This window comes from Vollenhovia emeryi, unplaced genomic scaffold (genome assembly GCF_000949405.1).
Source record: "Vollenhovia emeryi isolate VEMERY1.0 unplaced genomic scaffold, V.emery_V1.0 DF939155.1, whole genome shotgun sequence".
In the NCBI taxonomy this organism is placed as follows: domain Eukaryota; kingdom Metazoa; phylum Arthropoda; class Insecta; order Hymenoptera; family Formicidae; genus Vollenhovia; species Vollenhovia emeryi.
In genome coordinates this window covers 1,627,549-1,654,038 of record NW_011967211.1, presented here as the reverse complement: position 1 = coordinate 1,654,038, position 26,490 = coordinate 1,627,549, and the positions used below count along the sequence as shown (strand labels likewise).

The window sequence follows — 26,490 nt, the reverse complement described above, 5'->3', positions numbered from 1 at the left end:
GCCTGTTCCAGCGTGCGTTTTGTCAATTCGCCCCTGCTGGCTACCGTATCGGCAACAACAACTCGGCAATCGATTATTGGTCGAGTTATTATTGGTATCACGGTTGCACAATATTGACGTATGCCGGTCAGCTCCAGGGTTCATAACCCACTCACTCTACTCGCGCCCACGAGTCTCTTCTAGCCCTATGGGATTTACTTTGATATCAAGCTCTATCACACGATCACGTTATCAAAACAAACAGCGTACGACAAGCACATGCCATTGAGTGTGCCGCATTCACTTTAAGGGCGGCGCGAATGGAGACTCTCGTCACTTCGACCACGGGGAAAAAATCCGGTCGAAGGTGCGAACAGAGGCCGGCGAGTTTTCGTTTGTTTTCGAAATGAGAGGATCCTGGTCCATTTAAATCTGCACTTGAAATCGCGCTCCTCTCTCGAGAAGTTTGCCCATAGAAGTGCTATTTGAAAAACCTCTATCATCCGTGCGTCGTGAAAAAAAGACCGTTTTTCACATACCGTAAAAATAAATTTTTGTTTGTTTTCTTGTATGACTTTTACGTGAAACGTAAATCTCACCGAAATTCGTGCGCGTTATTCACTGGTTGATTTCACTTCGGTGAATAAACCTCGGATTAATACTCGCCGCGTGGTTAGGTCGTTCTCCAATTTTTCGCTTCAGTATTGCCAACGTTTGATTACAAGGAAAGTAGCCTATGAAACAATAGCAAAGTCTATACGCTAATATAAATAATAAGTCCTCGCATCTTTGTCAAACAAATAACCTTTTAACCAATTTGAAGATACATCGCATGTTTTTTTTCTCTTCGATAAACTCGATTGTTAATTTGTCCCTATCTTTCGTAAAAATTAGATTTAGCTTTAACCATATTAAATTATCGCGCAAACTTGGCCGTTTGCTTCGGCGGCGTTTTGTCTTTTTGGACGTGTCGAGGAAGAGCCTTGATAATTCTCCCTTTAGAACTGGCTTTGTTATCTCGAAGCAGATTAATTCCATCGCAGGAAATGCAAACGTCCATCGCACAACGCAATAGTCGCCTCTTTCGTACGCCGAGCGTAACTCGAGCGATTAGATGGCTTAAAAACGAAATGGAGCGCACGGACGAAAGTTTCCTGTATAAAAGGGAGTCCTTTTTTCTACCTTCGTTAAAACGATAGTAGAATTCCGTCGCGATGATTCCGACTATTGTGTTACTTTCCGTGCTTTTGTTGCTACCCCAAAATATCCGCGGATGGCATATCGCGTTTCCGAATAACAGCGAGACCGTCAGCAATGAGCTTCGCGAAACTACGTTTCAACCGGCCTTTATATTTCCAGGTGAGATTCATTTAAATGATACATTTTTATCAATACGATTGTATTGTAACGTCTGCGTGCATATACAATTCTTTTTACAAAAGAGAAGAGAGTATATTATTTAAACTTTCTGATTTTTATCATTAAATTACGATATCGGAAGTACATAAACGTCCGTTCAAAATGTGATTAGATAAAATAACTCCTACCGTTCGGATTTGATAGAATAAGTTTAAAAAAACTACTCTGATGACTCTTTATTCCGATTCATGGAAAATGTTGCAAAATTGAAGTGGACTTTTATAAAACCTATTTTTGCTACGGCATATAGGGCACAAATATAGTAGATTCCATTTTGCTGCTAATGAAGTGTCCGGCATATTTTAACAGTTTATTCTGTCTCACGTAAGCAATACGTAAAAATTTTATTCATTTCCAAGAGAAGTAATGTAAAGAAATATTAATATAATTTATAATATTAGTTTAGTTAACTTTCTTGTGCACAATTTGTTTTATACATTGTAATAGATGATTCAGTAATGGTGGAGAGAACATTTTAGAGAACTCATTTGTCGTTGTACGTTTGAATTTTCATCAGGAACAAAATGGTGCGGCAGTGGTAACATAGCGGATGGCCCGAACGATTTGGGGATATTCGCGATGACTGACGCATGTTGTCGCGAACACGATAATTGCAAAGATATAATCGAAGCGGCGGAAACCAAACACGGCCTGACCAATTCTGCCTTTTATACGAGGTGAATTTACACGAGGATTAATTTAGAACAAGGTTTCTTATTCAACCTCTTTTTTTTTAATGAGACGATAAGTTAAAATTTAAATAATAATTAAATTTTGCCGAGAATTCTTACGCCGTTGCAAAATATGCCAAGTAACTCCAATTCGAAAAGGTTGAAGTTTATCGATCCTCGGTATCTTTGAATCTTTAACATCTATATTTAGCCCAGGAGATATTTTTGTATCGTGTCTGCTATTATTTTTATAAAAACTCGTTAACTTCACCAAAGATCCTCGTGCTTCGTAATTCGTGATACGGAAAAGTACCGTTTACTCGTGTACGCTGGACTCTGTCAGTAGAGGAGAGTTCTCTATTATGAGATATGTCCCTAGCATGCTCCCAATATGAGATAGCGGGGTTTCTGCTATGAATTTATTGTCCTTCGAGTGAAATCTGTTTACTGGAAAATTCATTGTTAGATCGGACGTGTAATCGTTGCGAAAAAAGTCTTGTAAAATTGGATGTTAAAAACTCGCTAGGTATTTCATATTAGGAATTTATCTCATAATAGAGGACTTTCCTCTGTACAAGAAAACGTACGTATATAACCTTCTTTTTAGCCCACGCGCAATCTATTATAGTTACTTTGTATAACGTGTAGGTACACGTGTCATGTTGCAAGTATCGACAACCAGCGGAAGCGTAGTTAAACACCTAAACGCAACATAGAATTTTACACACTCGAACACATAGTGCCTGGATAAATGAAAGAGGAAAATTAATATTTTATTTTTCAAAAGTGAAACGCACGAATAGTTTTCGTCCATGCGCATTATCGTGTATCGCATTTGGCCATTTTGTCATGCAAAAAGATTCAGTAGCAATTGTAGAAGAAAGTCAATGAACCAGTCCGCAGTAGCGAGTCTGTTGTGCGATTTCACGCAACTGAAACACTTACCAAGTTTCGTGCGTGTCTTACTATAGTTGCGGCTGACGTTTGACGTTGATATACGACGTCGCGCATTATTACGAACTTGGTATATTAATTACGTAGGCAATTTTTTTATAATATGCGATAGGATGGAAAAAAGCGTTTTTAAAAGCTCACTTTACAATATATTAAAAACAGTTCATGTATTATTGCTAGGTCAGTAATTTGAAGCTATTGCAAATATATTCGATATTCACGTTAACTAAAATGTTAACGGAATATAATTTAGTAGAAAACATAAAAATATGAAATAATTCATGCGCGAAAAAATTGAAACAATGCAATATTCATCGTCTATTAATCGCAATGGAAAATATTAAATATTCAAATGATGTGAAAAATGGTGGGAAAAAAATGACTGGTCTTAGCAATCGCCGATTCCTCTGTTAGCGTTCTAGGATGCAAAATAAAACGGAGGATTTGGAACGGGAGTGGACTAAGCTTGTAATTTGTAAGCTGTACTTTAGACACGCGCCTTCGTGTTCAAAGCAGACTTTTTCTTTCCTTAGCTCACTCTTTCTCCAAATCCCTCGATTATCTGTTGCGATCTTATTCTTTATTCTTAAGGCACTTTTTACAAACATCGCCATTCCACACCGTATAAGTAATCTTAAATTGAAATGAAGCGAGGTCGGTTTTTGTAGCGAGTAATCTGATAAAGCGTGGTGAAATGTGCAAAATCAGGCTGCACTGTTCCTGCGACGAGAGGTTCTACGACTGTCTCCACAGCTCGGAGGAACTCGTTAGCGCGAAGGTCGGCTTCCTCTACTTCAGTGTGTTAGACACCAAGTGCTTCCGCGAAGACTATCCCATCGTTGGCTGCAAACGGCATTCACTGTGAGTCGTAAGCGTATTAGAGCCTTGCCAGTAGCGAGTCTTGCGTCGGTGCTCGGTTTTCAAATGGGTCAGGCACTCGCGAGAGATTCATCGATCCTCTCGCGATTCTATTTAATATACGCATATATACGGATCGTATTCAGTTTCATTGCTTCCTGATCATATTCCGATATGCATCGGGAATTATATCCGTGTAAATACATTTTTCGCTTCACGTCGGGCTCGCTCAGCATTCAATGGTATTTATATTTTCTTTTCCAACACGCTGCGTAAATATTTCCGCTACGACGTATATTGTTGAAAATGTAAGAGAATTCCATATACGCGGGAGTATGATTCGGAAAAGCCGCGTATTATCGAGACGTTTTAAGAACGACGTGCTAACGACCTCTTGGCAGCATTCCTAGACGCTGTTTGGAGTACGAGCTGGACGAGAGCCAACCGAAGATGTATCAGTGGTTCGACGTACCCACGTATTTCGAAAACGACCACCGGATGGTGATGGCCGGCCGTCATATTCGATCACTCGATTCCGGCACCCCATTCGCAGACCGATAGGAGTCTATTTTGCGGGACCGCCGACCACTGGAGGAAACGTCATACGCGCGTAGAGCCGTATAAATTCGCAATCGACCATGCCTGTCAACGTAGTTAAATAAGTGCCAATAAAATCGCTCTTACGATCGCCTCGTTCCCGCTGTCCCTCTTTTTTTCCCCCGTCCTGCCTCAAACGCGCAAGTTAAATTTCGTCGATGCGTTAACCCGGAAAATGCGTAGGTACACGGATTACCCGCGCACAAGAATGCGGGTCGATTGTACGGCGGATGATCCGCAAAAGTGGAAATTATGAGGGTCATTAAATGCACCGATCAACTGCAAATTGTAATTTCATTTTCACGGCTGAATACATCGACAATGACGGCAAAGACACAAAGTGCGGACTCGCGTTTAAACGTCTGTTCGGATAATTGAACGTTTCGTCACGTAAATTGTCAATATTGAACAAGCGTGCACGCTAGAGAGATATTCGCCACGTAAGACACACAGTGACCGCAATTAAAATTAACAAATAGCATTTCTCTGATTACATTGTAATATTATCTATCTCCGTTGTGCTTTATTCGTTTTACAATGTAGCAATAAGTCCCGTTGAGAGCCCACTAAATCATTTCAACGTAATCGCCTGTTATCGGATCTGGAAAAAAAAAAGAAACAGAAGCTGAAATAGAAGCTAACGTTAGCGCGGAAGAAACGAGAGGGTTGGTCCACGGGGCGCTGTGAGACGGGAGATAAGCGACGAGGGTCGAATCGGAGATGGGAGAGGGAGCGGCTCGCTTCTCTCCTCGCCTCCTCTTCTCGCTTTTCCGAGGCTTTCCTCCATTTTACGCGAGGCCGTGCGGGCAGCTGGCGCTTACTCCGGGATTTGCTCGGAAATTTATGTCCGGATGGAGCGCAGCCGCGCCGTCCCTCGCGCCGCCAGCATCCTCCTCCCACCGATTTACAACTTCTCCGCTCACCTGCGCCAACTTTCGGATGCGCGTGAGCGCGCGCGCCAGCTCTCCAACCCGGCGACTCCATTCTTCGTCGCGTCGTGTACCATCGACGCGATAGGAAAAATTGTCGACTTCGCGTTGAACGCCGTGATTTATTGCCGGGGAAATCGCACGCCGTCGCCGTCGCCGTGAAGGCCAAGGCGCAACGTTGGACGACGGCAATATTTAAGAGCACGGAATATCTACGGGACTGAAAAATGGCGAGCAGCGAAAGAATATGAATTAAGTAAAGGATGACGAATGTCCATAGATTGTTTAGGTATTCTTAAAGACATTGGAGAAATAGAAATTCAGGTGACTTGGATTTACGGGTGTTACAGATAGTATAAATACGCTTTACCTCAATATCCAGGGTGTTATGTAATACCCGCCTCACCTCTTCCTGTACCATTTTGCGATTTTTGCAATAGTTAACGAGTGATTAATTATTAAAAAAATCACTGTCTTAGCCCGGCCTATCGGCCAATTGAAGCGCGCGACGAGATGCGGCCGTCCGCGATCGGCGCGCAGGGAGCTGTTTATTAGGCCGGTTCTACATTGACGGAAAATTATTATATTGCGATTATATCGTAGAAAAGTTTTCTTCCGACGAGAATTGTGCTCCCTGTCAGCCTAAAAGCAACGAGTGTCATGCAAATTTTAAGGCGAATGTTTCTCTTTATCTTTGCAGACGTGGCGGCATCAGTGGAGGTTCACTTCGAGAATAAGGACGGTGGATTCTTCCTGAAGCACATACCGCGGCAATATTACCCGGCCCGCGGTACGTCGGATACCATCCCGGCGTTGTCTACGGGTGCATCGAATAGTAACAATAATAATAACAACAACAACAACAACAATGCGGGGGGTACGGTACCGTCGCCGCCACCTGGCTCTGTTCTCTCGATCGACAAGTTCACCGTCTTCCAGACGAGCGAGCCGGTATCGGTGCGGGCCACGTACGGTCCTTTCAGCACCAAACAGACTGTACCGGCGCGTTACATAGTCCCCGATCCGTTGGACGCGCTACCGGGACCAGAAACGCGACGCAATCTCACGGCGGCGACGATCCTGGACGCGCAGGAGCTCGGCGCTCGGCATCTGGACATGTCGGCTCATCTGGTGGGCAACAGCGTGCCGCGCGACTCGCCCGTGCTCAGGGTGCTCTTCCACGCCGGCAGCGAGGCCGGTGGTAGACGTCAGCTGCTGATGGCGCGGCATCAGCGGGTCTGCGTGGTGCTGCACGCCAGCCTGGCCAGTCCGTCGCGGGGCAATGCCGCGAGCAGGAGTGGACACGGTTACTCTTCCTCCTCTTCCTCCTCCTCGTCATCGCCATCTTCCGCACTTACGGCCGCCTGCAGCCCCGATGGCGAGAACGGCGTGTGTCTCGCGCAGATCACCATACCGGCCGATTGGTGGGCGCCGTTACCGCCGCCCGATGCTTCCGGCCGTGTCAAGGTCGCCAAAAGTCTGCCGCGATTGATCCAGGTTGCTTACTCCGTGTTGGAGCCGCGTACGGAAGAGGGAGGAGGACTTGGCAGTGGTGGTAACGGTGGCAGCGCCGGCGGTTCGGTCGACGCCACCGGCGGATCGGGATTCTGCAGACCCAGAGTGCAAATACAGCCAGTCACTCCTCTGGGTCAAGTGCCGCTCGCGCCCAACAAGGCAGATTACAAGGAGCTCAGAGCGGATGACTCGCTAACGTTGCTGGTGCCGCACGGACCGCTCTATCCGAGGTCCAGGTTGCACATCCCGGCCTTCCTGCATCCCGTTAAGGTGACGGACTCGCGGCAGGAGCGAGCGCCGTTGATCGTCGCGGTTTATTTAAGGTAAGCAACTCTGCGAGCTTTTCACCAATTTTGAGGAACGACTCTGAGTAAACTATCTAGACAGAACTTATTACCTGTAGCTCGCAAATTAAAGACGAGTTAAAGATGAGAAAAAAAATGAGCTAAGAAGGAAAGTTAAATTAAAATGACAGATCGTCAAAGACGTCAAACCGCGGCTCTCATTTGCTAGCTCCCGTTTTTCAGGTGGTATCATGGAAAAATGCATTAATCAAAGGTAAATTCGTAAATTTTCGCTAATATTAATTATGAGATTGATGATGTTGGATAAGCGCGCTTTGCAAATTCACAAATAAACCGTGATTAGCGCAGGCGAGTATACAAACACGCTTATGATATCGCGTTTAATCACTTTTCGACAAATAGGCGGTTAGATGTGAGAGTCGCAATTTCCGCGTTGAGATTCACTTTGCATCTACTTTTTTTTAGCCGCGCGCGTCTCGCGGCAAGCGCTTTTAAATCCCAGCTCGAGGGGGACCACTCTCGCGCGGTTGGAAAATGGGTCGGAAACGTTCCGTCGGGAGGGGTTGGAATCCTCTAATTGGATGAATTGTCAAGTAAGCTGGCGAGCGAAGTTACAAGCTCGTCTGTTGTTAGTAAGCACTCAGAAGTTTCGCGACTGCGACTAACACGCGGGGTACACTCGAACACGGACCAACGGCAGCCAATCCGCGTGAGAAACGCATCGTTGGCTTTGCAACACGCTGTTGGGAATGCGAACCGGTGTTGCCGGGGTGGAACTTTTTGCGTTGGATAATCGTGAAACACTTGAACCAACGTTACAAGTCGCAGGTATACAAGTTCCGCGATATAACACGATATCGTACCTAGATGCATACAACTATAGCGGACTATGAGTCGCGCAAGATCGATATCCATTGTAGTAAAAAGCACGTCGCATCAGTTTCACAAAGCTGTACGTGAGGCTTGCATAATTAATCGAACCACTGCTGTCGCGTATATAGTCTCGCGAAAATGGATTAGCAGTTTGCGATGATATCAGATATCTTTAAAAGAAGAATGTTAATTCGCGTTTTACGATCGCAATTCACGTGACATTCTTTATTTCTCCCGTTATTAGTGAATTTAGCATTTATTGACATTTCAATAATCAAGCTTCTTAGTCGACATTAACCGGCCAGTGTTTTTAATACAGAAAATTTATTGCGAAAAATATTATCTCAGCCAGGGCTTGAACCTGGACTTCCCTACTCTCTAGGCGGGCGTTTCACCAATTCGACCACTGAGGCATGTGGTAATGTTTGTCGCAATAACAGTTTAAAGATGATATCTTTGCGTTTATTTTTCGACTTTAAACTGCGCGCCGATTAGGGTTGTCGGCCGTACACAGAACTGTCGATACGCGATTTTTAAGTATCCCTATCCACTTCCCCACTTTCCCCAACATGGACACAATTGTTAAGTCCAAATCTTCTGGAGATTGATTGAGACACCATCTTTCAAACGCACTGGCCGGTTAATGTCGACTAAAAAGCTTGATTATTGTTATTTACTACTATTGAAATGTATTCTGAGTTTCTTTTTTATTATTCTTGTCTTGGAGACGCTTTTTAAAATTTATAAAATTTTAATGCTCTGTAATATTTTAGACATAACGCGAATTACGGCACAACGCGTGAAGGTGCATCCAAGATAATTTAGCGGAAATTTATGAAATCCTTCCAAAATTTATGAACCGCTTAAAAGGCTATTGTATGCACTTACGTGTGCTATTATGATAAAGACTTTCGCGTTGCAGCATCGACGTCGCACAATTAGTAAGCGAAAACTTTACTTAGTTTGCTACGATAGGGGTAAACCGCTGACTAAAATCATGTACACCAATGCCTACTAATGTCCAGCGGGCATTACTTTATCTTAGTTATCTTTTTGTATCTTTACAATGCCCAAAAAATGCCTAGTAATGTCCGGTAATGCCCGGTAAATCTGTACTCCGCAATGCCCTCAGTGATTTACCCCCCGCTCTAGCTGTTTCGTAGTGGACACAAATATTTAAAAGCTATTATATTATTGCATTTAATATAATTATAGGAATCGACCTAAAGAAATGTTTAATTATTTTAATCGCTATATCATATCGTGGAATATCGATTCCGTGATCGCTGCTCGAAGTGGATTTTGTCTTGACAAAAGTTTTACGAGAACCTAGCTTCTACGCTATTTTTACGCAGGGTGAGATGCAGGGCGCAGCAATTTCTCATACGAAGAGACACGATACCGCACTTTTTAGTTATTTCCCCTTTCTGCTTGGTCGTATACGAAGTGCGCCTCTCTTTGAATGTGATATTCGAGACCGTGCGAGTTTATTTATTAATTATACAGGAATATAATTTACATTTTTTTAGCTGTACCGCGAAAAGTAGAGTACTAATGAACTTCCTTTAATCCTTATTGCCGGGCAGCTTATTAAAATCTCGCAAACGAATACAAATTAAAAGCTCTCGCATACGACGTAACCGCAAAGCATTTGTACGATTAGTTCTCTTTCGTAATATCACGAAATGGAGATCCAATATGATGCAGTTTATTTGGAATATAAATTCTAAGGGATTATATCGATAATTACACCTTTAGAAAGCAATTCTCTTGCAACTTAGATAGTTTTACGGAGCACCACATTCTCCATATGTGTTATTCGTTAAAACTGCTGCATTTTTATTCTCTGAGAATAGTCGAATTAAAGTACTATTGGTAACCACTTCCTTCGAAATACGATTCACGTAATTTTTGTTGTTTGTTTTGAAACGTCGTGATATGGACGATGGTAACGCGCAAGATAAGCGGTATTGATAGTTGGACTCATTACGGAGGTCGCGGGTTATCGAGACCATCTTCGCAATTTCTGCATACCGAAGCGATTTTAAAACAGAATTGCGTTTGTTTACACACGCAGAATCTGCGTAGCCGCATAGCCTTGACGTTTGGCAACTTTATGGAATTGATGAGATAATCGTAACTTTTTTTACAAGTGGCGTTATTTGCGCAGAGATAAATTCGTATTAAAAAAAATCATATTATCTATCTATGTAATGCTGATATCTCGTATAAACATAAAATATCGCAAAATTTAGCATACGACATCTCTCTATTACGTATGTTATTTTAGAATAAATTGTTTATACAGGACTTTTATAAACGTTTTGCATTGACCGCGTCAAAAAGTCATTTTTTTCTTTAGTTAGTTTACCTCAAATTCGTTTATCTGAAGTTAGTAATATCGTAATGTTTAACGAACATGTATTATCAGTTTGAGCATCCCAGTGTTGCATAATTTAGCGAACGGTTGACCTAGCTCTCGAAAATAAATACTTCATACGCGACATTAGATGCGTTAGTCTGACTCCCAATTAAATTTTCATGCGAGTCACAGTGACATTTAAAACTCGATTATAAATACAACACACGCGCACACTTATCTCCATCATTTCTTCTCATCTGTCTTTATTTGTCTCTCATTTACAATATTTAGCAAACGTAATTCCAGGTATGAAAATTTGAGAAAGAACGCTCGTTCGAATCTCCTAAATGTTTCAAGTGCGAAACTACCCCGTGGAGAAGCCCTCGAGAAATACGACGAGTTGAGGGAAAATTTCTTCACGCGTTAAAGAGCTCGCTAAGAGCTAATCGTAGCCTTTGTCCGCGCCGAAGGGAGGGGGGGGGGCGGCTTTATCCCGCTTTTTATGTCTCGCAACCTTAATCTAAGGCTCTTACAGAGCCACGTTAAACCGTAGATTTCCTACGCGACCGCCTCTTAAGCCGCACTAGTCCGACCATAGGTCTTCGCCTCTGTGCCCCTGCGATATTGCATCGTTCAGCATTGCAACAGCTATGCAGAGTCCTTGGTTGTATGTCTCGCACTTTCTTTCAATTGTAAATGCTGAATCGAGGAAAATGTAGCTTGTTTGATATTAATGAAAACGTTGTTGTCTTCATATCTATATTTACGATTATCTTGCACGCTGGCTCGAAAGCGCTACGTGCGGCTCGCGAAGAGAGTTGCGCTAAATTTATCTCGATGAATTTTTCAAATGTTTTTCGTAGTATGTACGGATGTTGTTGATTCTCCGCTAACTATATCTCCATATGGGATTGCATCCCTGCCAATATCGATTGATCGGCCAAAACACGAACGGGGCGAGAGAGAGAGAGAGAGAGAGAGAGAGGGGCGCCAGTCATTGAATAAACGGTAATTTTGAAGCGACATTTGGTCATTCGTCAGCCTGGAAGCGTGCGCGCATGCATTCCTGATCGTTTCCGATAGCGTTCCCCGGCCGTCGCTTCGCACATCGGCGATTTGTATGTAAATGCAAGATAGGCTCGCGGAAATAACTTGATCTGAACTTGTAATTGGCTCGCTCCTAACTCGCCCTGAGCGCCGTTTAACGATTACCCAATATCCACCCCTTTCGTGTCTCGCTGTCCCACTAATTCTTACTTAACCCGTAGTTACTACTCCGTTGTCATTTGTCGGCGCGATACAATTAGCAAGGAAAATAAACCTGATAGAGTAGCTGCTCCGTTTCAGCCCGATTCTGGCTTTCTCTTAGGAGATTTTTCTCTTTATCAAATAAATACAACTTGGATTGAGGTTCAAGAGATAAGTAAATTATTGAAAAAAACTTTGCAAGTATAGAAACGTTTAACAGTTAAATGATATAAAAAAAACTATGTAGAAATTGCACCTGGAAAGGTTGTTCCGTTAGCTAATTCGGTAAATTTCGATGCAGCACTCGGTTGTCTTTACAACGAAGGAATAAATTGACGTTTTGCGCCTTGGGTTTTTGTTAGGCGCGCCACACGCTTTTCTCCACTGTTGTCTGAAGCTTAATTTACTCTCAGCTTAATTTAATTAAGGTTTCGGATCCGTCGAAACGATTAAGACCCGAGATATGCAAATTAATTGCCGGAAGTGAGAAGGCGAACCGTACCGTGCGGAGATAGTAATTACGCTTGTTTTTGTACGGTTAAATTATGAGGCTCGGGGTGGAGAACAACTGGGGTTCTTTTCGTAGAAACATGCGCGTGTCGTTAGTATGATTGTGGAGACAAAGTTAACACACGGTGTGTAAGGGTGTGTAGCCCGCGGTGTGCTCCGCAATATGCGGCACAGTATGCGCCGCAGCGCAAGCCGTGTGCTATAATGTTTGACGCCAGCAGAATTTTGAAGCGAGGTATCCGCAAAGATGTTAAACTTACCAGTTCGCGGCCGATTAATCTGAAACTTTGAAAGAGGTCGTGTGTACGATATCAACATAAAATATGGATGCACACGTCGTTACGCTAAAAATGGAGTAGAATATCCTCTTTTGTCGTCGATCGAGGGACACGCGTCCGTTACCCGAAGGTTTTTAGGCGCAAGCGCTGCCGCGATATCGCGGTATCTCTCTGCAAGATATTTGCTGCAAACACGTGCAAGAAAATCAGAGACTCCGTCGCTCGGAGCGACATTTCGCCTTAGGAATATTTCATACCAGGATTTCGGGGAGAGATCGTGTTCCTAATCGTTTCCGCGTTTTCAATTTCTCCCCGCTGATCCACCAACGTTACAGCAATGCGCATGAGGGAAGCCGGTACGCTCTGACGATGGCAAAGAGACGCGATAAGAGACATCGGTCCACGTCTCTCCCGAGGGAAGAGGCAAATTGAGTTACTATGGGAGGCACTGGTGGCAGCGTCTTTAAATACGTATTAGCCGGCCGCTTCCTCGGCTTCGGCAAATACGCCGAAGGAACTTGAAGAGGCAATATCCGGTCTGGCTTGGGCCGAAGTTTCGTATTAGCCACTCGGTGCGCTTTTCCACCGCGAGATCCGCTTACCGCCGGGTGACATTGCATTCGCGCACTCGAAAATTCCCGTTTCAGCTTGAATTAAAAACGACCTCTACGAGGCTGAAGATCCTAGTCGGGGTCGCGAATAGAAACTTGAGGAGATTGCCGCAATGGCAGAGTGCATGTTTCAAATAAATTATACGGTTTATAAAGTACGGCATTCGACAATACGAACGTCTTTTCTTCCATTTCTGTATCTTGAAAAATTATTTTCACTTTAGATAATATTTTATTATAATCACTTTTTACCCTTTCACCGAGGGGTAAACCGCTGACCAAAATCACGTACACCAATGCCTACAGTGGGCATTGCTTAATTTTATCTTTATAATGCCCAAAAAATGCCTAGTAAATGCGGTTTACCCCTCGGTTCTTACGCTGCGAAGTAATCATTACATTGACCGACCAAATCTGACTTTTTTTTGTAACACGAAAACATATGCCTTTTTCTATCAGAGATTAGGTTATTGAGGAAGGAAATGATATCCCAGCAAACACCAAAGTAACAATTACATAATATCAATGCAAATGTAATAATGCAAGTGTTATATTACATTTATATTGATGTTATGTAACTGTTACTTTGGTGTTTGCTGGGATGAAATAAATTCAGACACGAACAGTTTTATAGTAACACTATTTTTACTTTTCGAAAATAATACGAAAGTTATTGTAATTGGGATTTTCTTCTATATTTCGCGTCAGGAACGTCTCTTCTTAATGTCCGACAATAACACTGGCCGACAAAATCTGTCTTTTTTTTTTGTAACACGAATACTTAAAAATTATTGTACAAAAACTCGAAAGTAACAAAATTAAACTACTTCACCGGTAACAAAGCCACAACAATAAAATACAACGTTAAGTGGCAGTGTAAAAGCAGTAAATATGAAATTTTATAGGTTGTAACTGTCACAAAACAAAACAAGACCCGACCAAAACGAAACAAATTCGATTTCGTGATAACAATAGACGGAGATATCAAAATTAGCAAATACTTTTCTTGTTACAAAATTTTGTTGACCAGTGTTATTATACAATCCGCGCTCGCACGCTCGCGATAAAAGCTCCAATTTGATCGAAAATACCGAGTTACACAAAATACAAGGAAATAAAGGACAAATATAAAATATAACGTGGGTAGAAAAATAGTGTGTAATCTCCATAAATTTCCAAATGACTTGACGACAAATCGATGGCTGTATTATCGAGAGGAAATGATGAAGAAAAAGACTCGCTCGAGAAGGAATCGTTGAAAGCTCTGATATATAATTCCAATCGGTTTTTCACAGCTTTGCAGTGACAACGATGACAATATCTGATTTGCTACGTCGTTCGCGGTGCACGGGTTACGTCATATCGTTGCGAATATCTATGCGTCGCGACGGCAGACAGACGCATTTCTTGAGCCGCATTCCTCTCCTCCCTCGGCTTGTATACCGCGTGCGTGATACCGACCCTATGACCCGGTCACGTAACTAGAGCGTGAGTTAGTTCGGGGCGAGAGACGCAGCCTCCTTCCTCCTCGACTTGGCGATGATGAGGAAAATGTCTTCCGCATAGTCACGGAAGGGATGGCCCTGCACTCTCTCGCGATGCCACGAGGACAAAGACGAACGCGAGTGTCGCGAATTTTCCATCTGGATATACACGCTCCCACGTAATCGTCCGTGATTCTCTCGTGACTGGGAATTTTTCAGAAATCTACGCGAACGTCTCGGGATCGAAAGGAACGCGCGCCAAGATATTTGACTCGTTTTATGATTATATCAAATGTGTGTCAGGTTCGCCATATGTGCTTTTTGTCGTGCTTCTTTTGGCCAATTCTTTGATCAATAGAGAGATAATTTGTTGTTAGTAAAAATGTCAATGTATGACTAGCGATAAACTTGAAAATTAAGTGCCGTTAAAGTAAGATATAATTTGAAATGACCAAAACTGTAAGGACACAATTTGATTATAGAATTAAATTTGTTTAGGTTCATTTAGAAATTAATCAAAGCAATCTCTTTGCAAATACTTTGTTACAGCGTTATTAGCACATTTTTATCTTGTAAATTGTTCTTTTTCACATTCTCCGAAAGTTTGGAGAATACTTTTAAACCGGGATGTCACTCGATACTCGAAGGAACGACGAGAAAGATTGCCGGATGAACGAGAAGTGTCACAAACGCATACGATAAAGCGCGAAGTGCATGCGAAGTTCGCTGCATTATTGACGCTCTTGCAGCTTTCTTGCAGCTGCGTTTCGCGGCGGCGGTGCCGCTTAAATTTCAATCCGGCTCTCAGGATTGCCGCGGATGCGGCTCCGTCGGGAACGGAGTGCACGCGACATTGCTTCGACGAGGAGTAGCGCGGTATTATTGCGATGACAACCGAGAACCGATGCTCGAAGCACGGTACCGTATGTGAAGAGTTCTCGCTGCATCGGAATCTGATCGAACGAAAATTCAATACCTACATCCGACAACTTAACTGGCAGGATCGAGGAAGATAATTAAGTGCAATTATTATGTAGAAAAGTTCATTTTACAATGCACCTTTTATCCAACTTGTTTCGTATACATATCTGTACACATTAGTGCCAAATCATTATTTTCAACATTAAAAGAAATATGAGCACGTACTTTTCTGGACATATGTTACGAAGCTATTTAAATATCACACGGAGAGACCGATATGGTTACCACGTGTCTAATTATGGTTGGCACAACCTCAATAAATAGTAATATTTGGGACAGCTATATCTGTGATTGTCATACATAAGTAGAGGTGTGACATTTTGATGTTATCTTTATTATCTTCTGCATTGTAGTAGGAAGATCAATTGTTGGTTGGTTTCGCATATTCTGGTGTTCAGATTCATCCAATCCTTCAGTATCCTGGTAGCGTTAAATCCATATCTTCTAGAGATTGACGTGAAGAAACTCTCCTTGGGAATAGACACCATCTTTTCGGTCGTAGGTGTAAATTTAAACATGATAAATCTCTTTAGGTTGCCAGTAATAAATAACAATGGATTTTATTTGAATTGATTAAACAAGTGCCAGTTAAGGTCGACTAAACTGATCCATTGTTATTTATTACTGGCAACCTAAAGAGATTTATCATGTTTAAAGAGATTTATGCCTTAATAAATGTTGTAAATTGTTGTATCAAAACATTGAGGCCCGGATTCACCAACGTTGTTTAGCTTTAAGCTTAGCCTAATTCGTTCTTTGCCTTTTTCTAAAGTAGCAGTTGGAAAGGGGTAAAGAACGAATTAAACTAAGTTTAAAGTTAAGCGACGTTGGTGAAACCGGGCCTAAGTCGTCTTATTGAAGCCCTGCCCACCTCTGACCACGGCATTATCAAAAACATTATTAAAATAATGCAAAATCCGGAAAAATAAAACGCAAAAGATGCAAAAAAAATAACATCAAAATAACGCACAATCTGGAAAAACAAAATGCCAAAAATGCCAAAAAATAACATGAAAATGTCACACCTCTACCCATGAGTAGCGGAGACAACCACGTGCACCTTGTGCAGCAAACTTAGTGAACGTTGCAACACAAAACAATGTAGATGCCCCTACTAGCTACTTATACGGCAACATTTAAATTTTAGTTATTTTTGCCTCAGCACGGTCTTTCCGTGCAGAGTTATCGGCCCGCGTCCGAAGAAATGCGAGCTGTAATTGTTTTGTGCCTCTTGTAGGGGAAAACTCGTCGAGACTACATAAGTACGCTTGATATTGTTAAAGCAACATGGGGGCAATGGGTCTCATCGGTGAAGAACTGTACGTTCATTCATTTTTAATGACAGAAGAACGTAGCTAATAATACGGTGGATGAAAGAAACGTGCGCGAGTCGATCGATACGACGTGATATGAGTAATAAAAATACCGTGCAGTGAAGTACTTGTATGTATAAGTCATCGTTGGAAAGAAACATTTCTGAAACGTTACACGTGACTTGTATTTTATATATATTTATACGTGTAATATATAGATATATACACGTATTCCCCTTTGAACATATTTTTATTATCCTTGTTGCCTTTTCTCTTGGTAGCACTTTATAATCTATCATCTTCAACACACTTTTCATCAATTTTGAAAACGTTGGTTGTTAAGCAAAATATCTAAAATGCCCCCGGTGGTCGAATTGATGAGACGCCCGCCTGGGAGGTCCAGGTTCAAACCCCGGCTGAGTTGTTATTTTTTGCAATAGACTTAAAATTGTAATTATTTAGACACCAACATCTTGTCTTGGCTCTTATTTATTGGGTTTTATCAGTTTTCTCTCCGAAAATTGATTTTCTATACTGCAAGAGTAGTGTATCGCCTGAAGTTATTGAATTACAAAACGTTCGATAATTGCAAGACAAGTATGCAAACGTTCTCATTTCTGGTGAAATTGAATTAAATATTTCTTCTGGGAAATAAGGTATCAAAATACAGGTTATTCAATATTGCGTTAACTGATGCTGATATTTGAATGCAGATATGCTTTGAGCGGAATACGAACTCGTGAAAAATTACCTTAATTACCTTCCAAGCGCAATTCGAATCGTGCGATTCGAGAATGTAATGGCTTTATAAGTAATCGATATAAATCCAAATCGGTATTATTGCATCGACACGCACTTGCATTACAACGAGCCCCGGTTACACGTACAGAATTATTAAATAACGGCCTCGTTCGAAACGGCCTATTCTCAAATTAACAGATAACGCTTCTATTCGTCTCTCTGTGAGAGATTTTTCCGGTTTATTTATTGTCAGTGTCATCGGTGTTCCGTCTCACTCTTTCGCCGTTTGACTTATATTAAAACGATGTGAGACGCCCGCCTAGAGTGTAGGGAGGGTCCAGGTTCAAGTCCTGGCTGAGGTAATATTTTTCGCAATAAATTTTCTGTATTATTAAAAATGCCAGGACATGGTCAAGAAAATACTGAAGTTGTTAAAACGATGTGTTTACGGTGTGTGTTTCAGAGCGCGAGTCAAGTCCGGCGTGAAGATCCTGGATGCCTCCTCCAGCAGCCCGGACTGGATCGTCGATAGCGATGTCAACGTGAAGAACACGGCCGCCACGTTTACAGCGCGACGTAAGGAGAACCCGTCGCGTGTACCGAGCACGTAAGTACATCATGTACCCTCTCGGAATGGCCCTGTCGCGCAATCTGCCCTCGTTAAGCTGACATACGTCGGCGAGTTTAAAAAGACTCTTACTGGAATTGTGAACATGAGGGCAGTTAATGTAATGAGCAATTTAAATCCCTCGTTTCCGTTCGTTAAACCGAGAGTACGAGCGCGTTACGTCTTGCTGCAAAGCGAATCAGACCAGAATTTTCGGGCGAATAAACATTGAAAAGTAAAGATCCGTTAAATGATTTTTCAATACCGCGCACAAAACTCGACTTTTATTTTTACATTTTCTACGTCGAAGTGTTTTACTTTAAGAGACTAACATTTTACAATTGGAATTAACAATGTACAGTTTTGTAATTGTAAAGTTTAAAGTTTGGTTTTATCATATTCTACACATCTCTTTCTCTCACAAAAGTCTTGGACAATTAACGAAGAACGGACAAATTTGTTTCAGTATGTTTATTGTGTGATTTAAAGAGTTTACTTAACCACACAAGTAAGAATGCTGTAAATGACATTATTTATGGAATCTTGTTGTATTTTTTTTATCTAAGAGACATATAGTACCAAAATGTTAACGCCGTCAAACTGGAGCATAGTCCATTGGTGACGTCGTCTGATCGAAGGTATCCGCTGTCAAAGTAGTCGCCTTGGGCGTACAATGGCGCTTCGTCTTTGCGCTCTTCTTTTTCTTCTTCGTCTTCTTTTTCTCGCCGTCCTTCGACCGAATCACTCGATTGTGCGGTTTGTCGGTCTGCTCCGTGATACGCTGCGGTCGATTGACATCTTCAACTTTATAAGCGCGAATAAAGAAGGAAGCCTCGCCCCTTTTTTCTGGCGACGATTCACTCGTGGAACCTTGGGTTGACCGAACAAGACGATTCTTCAGTTTATTCCTTTCCGCGGCGGACGATTTACTCTCTTTCAAAGTATCAACGAGCGTTCTGACAAATCGATTCCTCAGTTTGTCCTTCTCTTCGGACGATGATTTACTCTTGTCTAAAGTATCTTGGACCATTCTGATAAATCGATTCTTCGGTTTGTTCTTCTCCTTGGACGAGTCGCTTCCCGAAGTATTCTCAGCCGCTCGGATAAATCGCGAGTTCTTCGTCTTGTCCTTCTCTTCGGACGACGATCCGCTTTCCGCGTTAACCTTGACCCTCCTGACAAATCGACTTTTCGGATTGTTCTCCTCTTCGAGCGAGTTGCTCTCCGATGTATCCTGAATCGCTCGGATAAATCGATCTTCCTGTTTAGCCTTGCTCTCTCCGGACAACAATCCTGTACTCCGGAAAGTATCCTCTTTAATATTCCTTGCTTTTCGTTTCTTACTCTTTGTACGATCATTGTCGTCGCAGTCGCACTTTTTATCATCGTTGTCGTCGTCGTTGTCGTCGTCATCGTCATCACAATTTTCGTCGTCATTCTTGCTCGATTTCGCACGTTTCTTGCTCTTCTTACAACAATTGTCGTCGTCGTCGCCATCATTGTCATCATCGTCGTCATCGTCATCATCGTCGCTACTGGAAGAACTGCTGCTGCTGCTACTGCTGTCATCGTCGTCTTTCTTGGCCTTCCGCTTGGTCGAACGTCTCACGCGCTCAAGTTCCCACATTTCTTCCTCCTGCTCTTCGTTCTCCAGGGGCCTCCATTTGTCGTCGAGGTACAAGTCTCTTCGCGTACGTTTCTCAGCGCCCTTTTCCTCGCTGGATGAACTCGAACTGTCGGGCTGCTTTTCAACTACGGCGGCATCGACAGTGGCGATCGGTGTCGTCGTTAACGCGTCGCCCTGATCCTGCGCAGGACTCTGATCCTCTTGCACGGGATGTGCCCAGACGACGCGCGCAACTGTAAGTCCCGCGAGAAGACCCGTGAAAAAAAGTAGCGAGCTGCGACGCATAATTGATGACGTAACTCACGATCGGCAGGACGATTTATACTCGCGATGGCAGTCGAACGATCGCCTTATATACCGCGGTTGCGAAGCAGAACTGATAAGGAAAGAAATGATATCGGGCGAGACGCGCTATTGCTGACGTAGCGATGCGTGCTGAAATCGGTGGTGGAGCAGCGGACGGTGATGAGAGGCGGGGAAATCCGCGGGCAAGATCCTCGTTATCGCCGTTAACCCGTCGATGGTCCGCTTTGATTCCATGCAGGCACTTCGGTTCGACTTGGAACTTGGGCAGCTTCGCGCGCGCTTTCGCGAGATCGGCGATTTGCACCCGCTTCAGCCGCGGATCATCGATCGATCGCACGAGCGAAGAGTTAACGCCACCCGGCACGCACGCAACGTGGATCAACGATCGCGATAAAGGGCAGGAGGAGGAGGAGGAAACGACTTCGCTAGGGGTTCCGCTTATCGAGATTCCGCGCGGCGCGCGCTGCCAGTGAACGCGACGGTTCTCGCATCGAGATCAGACCCGATGCGTGTGATACCGCGGCTCCTCATAGCTAGGCAAGTGGCTCGAGGCTGCAGAATAATTACTTTGAAATAACGTCGCTGCCTTCATCTCGATAAGATAAGAATCTCGAGAAGGCGTAATGAGCGACCGACGCTGCGAACGGGACGCTTCCTAAGAGAGTGTTCGACAAAAGGAAGAAGAAAAAACCGCGCCGAGAATTATGGATCGGGGCGTCGACTAAACCCAACTCTCGATAGATATTATTAACTCTTTACCGAACTTATCGTCATCTTTGAAGCTCGACGGCAATTTACACTTTCAAGTTTGATGACTCGCGCAATTTTACGCTGCTTATCACGGCATCCGCCGATAATGATCCAAATGTACTATTTATTTTTCGTTCTAGATAGCAAATTGCATACGTCGTATTCAAATCTACGGTGAACAATGCGCGATGGTCTCTTATTAGTTCATTTTGTCGAATTGCTGAAGGAACAAAAATATAAATAAGATTTATATTCACATGTTCCGAACTTCTGATTGAACCTAAAGATTCCAATTTTCAAAATCAGTCGGTACTGTATTTAATATCTTTTTGGACATCTTCATTTTATATAATATTTCTTTCGCAATTTAATTTTGCGCCCAAGAGAGCGTAAATAAATATAATACATATGCATTTATTTAACATCAAAAAGACGTTGTGTTGGTACTTCATAATGTTGCGCTTAATTAAACGCGATAAATTTGTATGTCTTAACGAGTCTCTAATTACATTTACATGGTTATGAATATTTAATTGCGCTTTAATTCATAATTCTCATGAAAACTGCTCGTTTTACGGCAATTTTAATCCAACGTCGCCCATTGCTCGTCGTAAAATATGAATGAGACGGCGGATCGCGTGTAGCCGTGAGCAGGAACAAGTAAAGACGTTTCGGAGGAACGCTTTTAAAGCGTGCATCGAGGAAAATACAAAGCCCTTCGCGCGAGGGAACCGTTAAATTCTTGTAATGACGTACAATTTTCTGTGTTTGCGATTTAACAGCCGACTAACAGGCGAGTTTTCGTTCCTTTTAATTTCTGCACTCGTTCTCGCGAACCCACTTGGAAGAGAATGGCATTAATCGTTGAAGGTGTACTTACACGAGCGAATGAACGAACGTTCACTCGAATCTCCTTCATCAGCTGTGATACACCAGTTCCGTTCAGTACTCCCGACGCTTTGAGTTTTCAGGAAGTCGTCATTAGCGTCTTGTCGTGAATTTATATTCCTCCTGCATTGTTACTTAAATGTAATCTAATTTTTATCAAAAACTTCTGACTCTAAAAGAAACTTGGTTTTACTTTCTGACAAATAGCCTGCGTCTCTTGATTTTTTGGAAGTTGCACACGGAAAAAGGAATGATGTTGCACCAACAAGATCAGTGTAATTGAAATAAAATCATCAGTGTTTTCTTGACCATACCTGGCATTTTTTAATAATACAGAAAATTTATTGCGAAAAGTATTATTAAATACGTTGTTAATTACCGCTGGCGACACTGAAGAATTTCTTATTAGTTGAAATAAAATCGTTGAAACAACATCGGTATTAATAAATGAAAAACATCAGATTGTTTTAATCATCTGGATATTCAGTTCAATGCTTACAATTAAAATCCATAGGAAATACAATTGCGTGAATTATTTATGTTTGTTGCAGCCCGTGAACGTTAACGTTTAATTCAAGCGACTTCATTTTGTTTAATTCAATAGCATTTTTTTTCGCGCAGGCATCTTGAATAATGTTGTGTTGCCCGTTTTAGATCCGCGGAAGAAATAATGACAATGTTGCTGGAGGCCAGCGAGGAGGGCATAGGCGGAAGCTGGGACGGCGGTAGGATCGTATGGAGTGTGCGTTATGCGCTCGAGGGCGAGGAGGAGAACGGCTCGCAGTTGACGGGCGCCGATCAGTTGCAGCAGCGAATGCAGCAACGCCAGCTGCAGCATCATCATCATCATCATGTCGAGAGACGGAAACTGCAGGCACGGCTGGAGATACAGAAGGATGATATACAGGCGGTGCTTCCGATCTCCAAGGTAACACGCGATTCTTCTGGCTACATAAGCGTTAATTCCAAGTTTAAGCACGCGAGCGAAAAAATTCAAATAGAACGCGGAGCGGAGATGCGAATATTTTCACTTTGCCGACAATTATTTCCGCTTTCCATCTTTATCTCCAACATCGATCAAAACTTTCGACGAAACAGCCAGGCGTTAAAATTCCTACAAACCGCTCTAGAACATTATTGCGCAACGTGGGTTGAAAAATTTTGAGCCTAACATAGAATCCATTTTTTTTTCGGTCAAACTCACTTTAATTTTTCGACATAGTCTCTTTTTAAGTCGGTACACTTAATTCAGCGATGCTTCGACCGCTTTAACCCGTCCAAATAATAGTTGGCGTCTTGTTTTGCAAAATAGGCGTCTACGGATGCTACGATCTCCTCGTTCGATGAAAATTTCTGTCCTCCGAGGCAAATTTTGAGTTTAAGAAACAGAAAAAAGTCACTGGGGGCTAGATCTGGTGAATACGGGGGGTGGTCAATCAGTTGGAACTGCAATTCGTGAATTTTGGCCCGATATTGGATTTTTTTCCATGTTTACGAAAACACTAACATCATTACATTCTTACGCAGTTAATGAAATAACTGGAAGTCTATTCGCAAAACTATCTAATGCTAGAGACTGCAGAAAAGAGCTTCGCGCCTCTGACGTCATAATCTGTGAGTGGTAAGATGAACTTTAAGACGACGTCGTAGGAAAAGTAGAAGTCGAAGGGGTTTTGAGATTTCGGTCAGATTTCGACGCTCTTCCCTCCGGTTATGATTATTTCCATCGCGACGATCTCCGTCCCCTGCGTCTCGTACTTGGTACCCGGTCGGCGAAAATCCGTCGGAAAAGAGCTAACTCGAACGACGAGCGCGATCAATACGGTCGCGTATATCGATCACCCCACCGCGCGAGAATCTGTTTCCACTCGGTCGGCCAATCTACGATCCTCGCGAGCATCGAGACAAGAGAGAAAAAGGAAGGAAGGGCGGTGAGAAAAAGGAAAAGAGGGAAAGAGGACCGACAAAGGATAATGCTTTTCCCTCTTTGGCTCCCACGGCGAACACTCTGATGCTTTTCTCCTCGGCTTTTCCGCGCCCGCGCTTTCACCATAACGGCGATATTTCTAGTTCGTGGCGAAATTCCATCGATACCGCAGAGAGTCGATCGCCAGAACTACGTACACCCATTTCGATAACGGCAGCGACGCATCTGCCGTAACAACGGGTCGTAATGAAATTTTCGATTGCCGCGCGGCATCGACGCATCTCCGCCTTTCTTCGCAAAGTGAAATGTACGTAGAGCGAAACGTTAATCTCCTTACTTCCTGTAAGGAAATATTTCGCGTGAATATTAACGAGTTCTGAAGAATATATTTTAGCGATAATAGCGGGGTCGCAAATGGTTGAAATTATTTCGAGTGTTTTCTTCATGGATACGTAACGCAGTAACGAGTATTTTCTTAATTAAACTGTAATTTATCTTCTAATGAGGTCTCGTCGTGTTTTATTTATAAAAAAAATTGAAACCGGTGGTGTGAAGGTGCCTGTATTCACGTTCGTATTACGTTCAAATGCGCTTTTGATGAATCACTTTTCACAGCAAGTCCACGCAATTGGGACACGAGCCTCTTGGTATGTAAATTAGGTCTGACGGGTCCACACTATCTATGACATGCTCGCAATTTCCAGTAACACGACGCAGCAGGTGCATAGTACATAACTCTACGTATGAAAGTCAATATGAAATTACATGATCGGGCACATTCATCCGATAGAATCTTAAGCGGTTGATTAGAAAGAGAGAAGAGAAATATTACACCCAAATTCGGACAACAATTGCTGAAGCGTATAAAACGGGCAATGACAAGTTTTGTACGATATCTTTTTATAATAGCAATCTATCTTGCGAAATCATATTCTTTAGATAACTTTATAAGTGGACTTTATGTCGATATAAATTTGAACATAGAAATCTCTTTAGGTTGCCAGTAATAAATAACAATAAGTAGGGTTTTAGTCGACCTTAACTGGCACGTGTTTAATAAAAGAACATAGAAAGCGACGTTTCGACCTGGTTTAGGTCCTTTTCAAGCAAGTTCTAAAATGAAAAACCGATAATCGAGATTACAAAATTCGTCAGATATGCAGAATAAATTAATAAATAATTCAAATTTCGCTTTGTGTGTTCTTTTATTAAACATGTGCCAGTTAAAGTCGACTGAAATCTACTTAATATAAATTTCATTTTAACTTTGTAATATTACTCTTAAGGATATACAATTGTAAAATTTACAAGCTGTGACGAGTGATTTTTATCGATATCTCTACTAAGGATTCATTTTTAAATTAACCGAAGGGTAATTGGGATTTAATGATTTTCTGCTGTAGATGACGTTACAGGGTAGTACTTTAATTGTGCTAATTTATCACATTTTTACGTAATATCGAATTTGACAATGACGTGAGCGAAGTTAATCTTAAAATTTGGAATCACAATATCGGCGGATAACGTAGGGCAAAGGTCGAGGGCGCCGAGGAAAGAGGTCGCGCGAGGTCTTTTTTAATTAAAAACTTCACTCGCAGTCTCGCGCGTGGAAGGAGCTGCAATTAGAGTAAGGATAATCAAGAAGCGCGGATAGAGTTTCCGACAACTTCCCGCGAGCGAGCGAGCGAGCACGCGGCGCCTTCAAAAGGATATGTAAACGAATTAATTATCTAATTTATCAATTAGCGACCTCCGACACGCGCGCTTGTTCTCTCCACTGAAATTTATCAACGTAATGGCCCGTGTATTGTGCATATTTTACGCGCAGTAACGTAAAATCCTCCCTTGTATTTCCTCCTACCACCGTCGATGAAACATCGTCCTACGTTGAAAATATTTCCATGTTCTTTTAATAAACTCGCAAGATAATCTCGCTCATCTCGGAATGTCTGGAAAGTAACGGCGTGGTGCTTCATTCGTGTGTGAAATTTTACGAACCTGCAAGTTGAACTGCATGCTCAATTCATACATGAAGCTTTGTATTATACATTGCCGCGTATACTATACTCTTGAACATTGCTGCGTGACAAACTGTTAAACTATTAAGGGCCAGTTTCACAAACGTCGGTTAACTGCTAACCGAAGGTTAATTGATCCGCTGTCTCTTCTTAAATAATAAGATGAAAAAAGATAGGGAGTCGACTGAACCCTAGTTAACAGTTAACCGATGTTTGTGAAACTGGCCCTAAAAGAAACAAAACGGAGCGACTAATTGTAAGTAGTTTAAAATAAAGACGGCGTGTGCATTTTCTCGTAAGGAACTAATAATATCACGGTATCTGCTCTTTCTTAAAAGAGCGGTTCATAGTTGAATTATATAAAACGTTAGGATCAAAATTGTCTAAATCTAATCATTTCTCGCTAAAAATAAATCTCTTCTAGGAGATTTGCTTAAAAATAATTCAATAGAATTTGAAATTGGAGAATCTCGTAATAACAAATTGGTATTTCCCGCGGAGCATAGAAAGTAAACTAGAAATTTGCACGATAAATAAAAAGTTTTCAGGCTGATTTCTAAAACTCTTAATTAATTATGCGCCCTTAATCGCGTCTCAGGCTATTATTAGCCCGGTATTGTCGCGAATGATTAATATAGAAAGTTGGGAAAGAAAGCGCCATTCAATTACAAATTTTCACACGAGCAAAATCGACTTTAATCCTCGGATGTTTCCAAATGGAAGTTTGAAAAATTCAAAT

At 42.3% G+C, this 26,490-nt stretch overlaps 2 protein-coding genes across 2 annotated transcripts in view; both read left to right on the top strand.

The window, feature by feature from the left end:
• The first annotated feature begins 1,193 nt into the window (after positions 1-1,193).
• LOC105565158 (phospholipase A2-like) lies at positions 1,194-4,522 on the top strand. The gene is made up of 4 exons (XM_012018134.1): positions 1,194-1,338; positions 1,916-2,075; positions 3,732-3,884; positions 4,283-4,522. Exons 1-4 carry the CDS (start codon positions 1,194-1,196, stop codon positions 4,440-4,442), a joined length of 618 nt encoding a protein of 205 aa, XP_011873524.1. The 3' UTR covers positions 4,443-4,522.
• Positions 4,523-6,020: 1,498 nt separating this feature from the next.
• LOC105565157 (transmembrane protein 132D) overlaps positions 6,021-26,490 on the top strand; it is a 35,292-nt gene continuing 14,822 nt past the window's right edge. Inside the window, exons 1-3 of the mRNA XM_012018132.1 lie at positions 6,021-7,245; positions 18,092-18,235; positions 22,461-22,734. Of these exons, the coding sequence (XP_011873522.1) occupies positions 6,068-7,245; positions 18,092-18,235; positions 22,461-22,734 (1,596 nt within the window). The 5' untranslated portion in view covers positions 6,021-6,067. The remainder of the gene's footprint in view (positions 7,246-18,091; positions 18,236-22,460; positions 22,735-26,490) is intronic.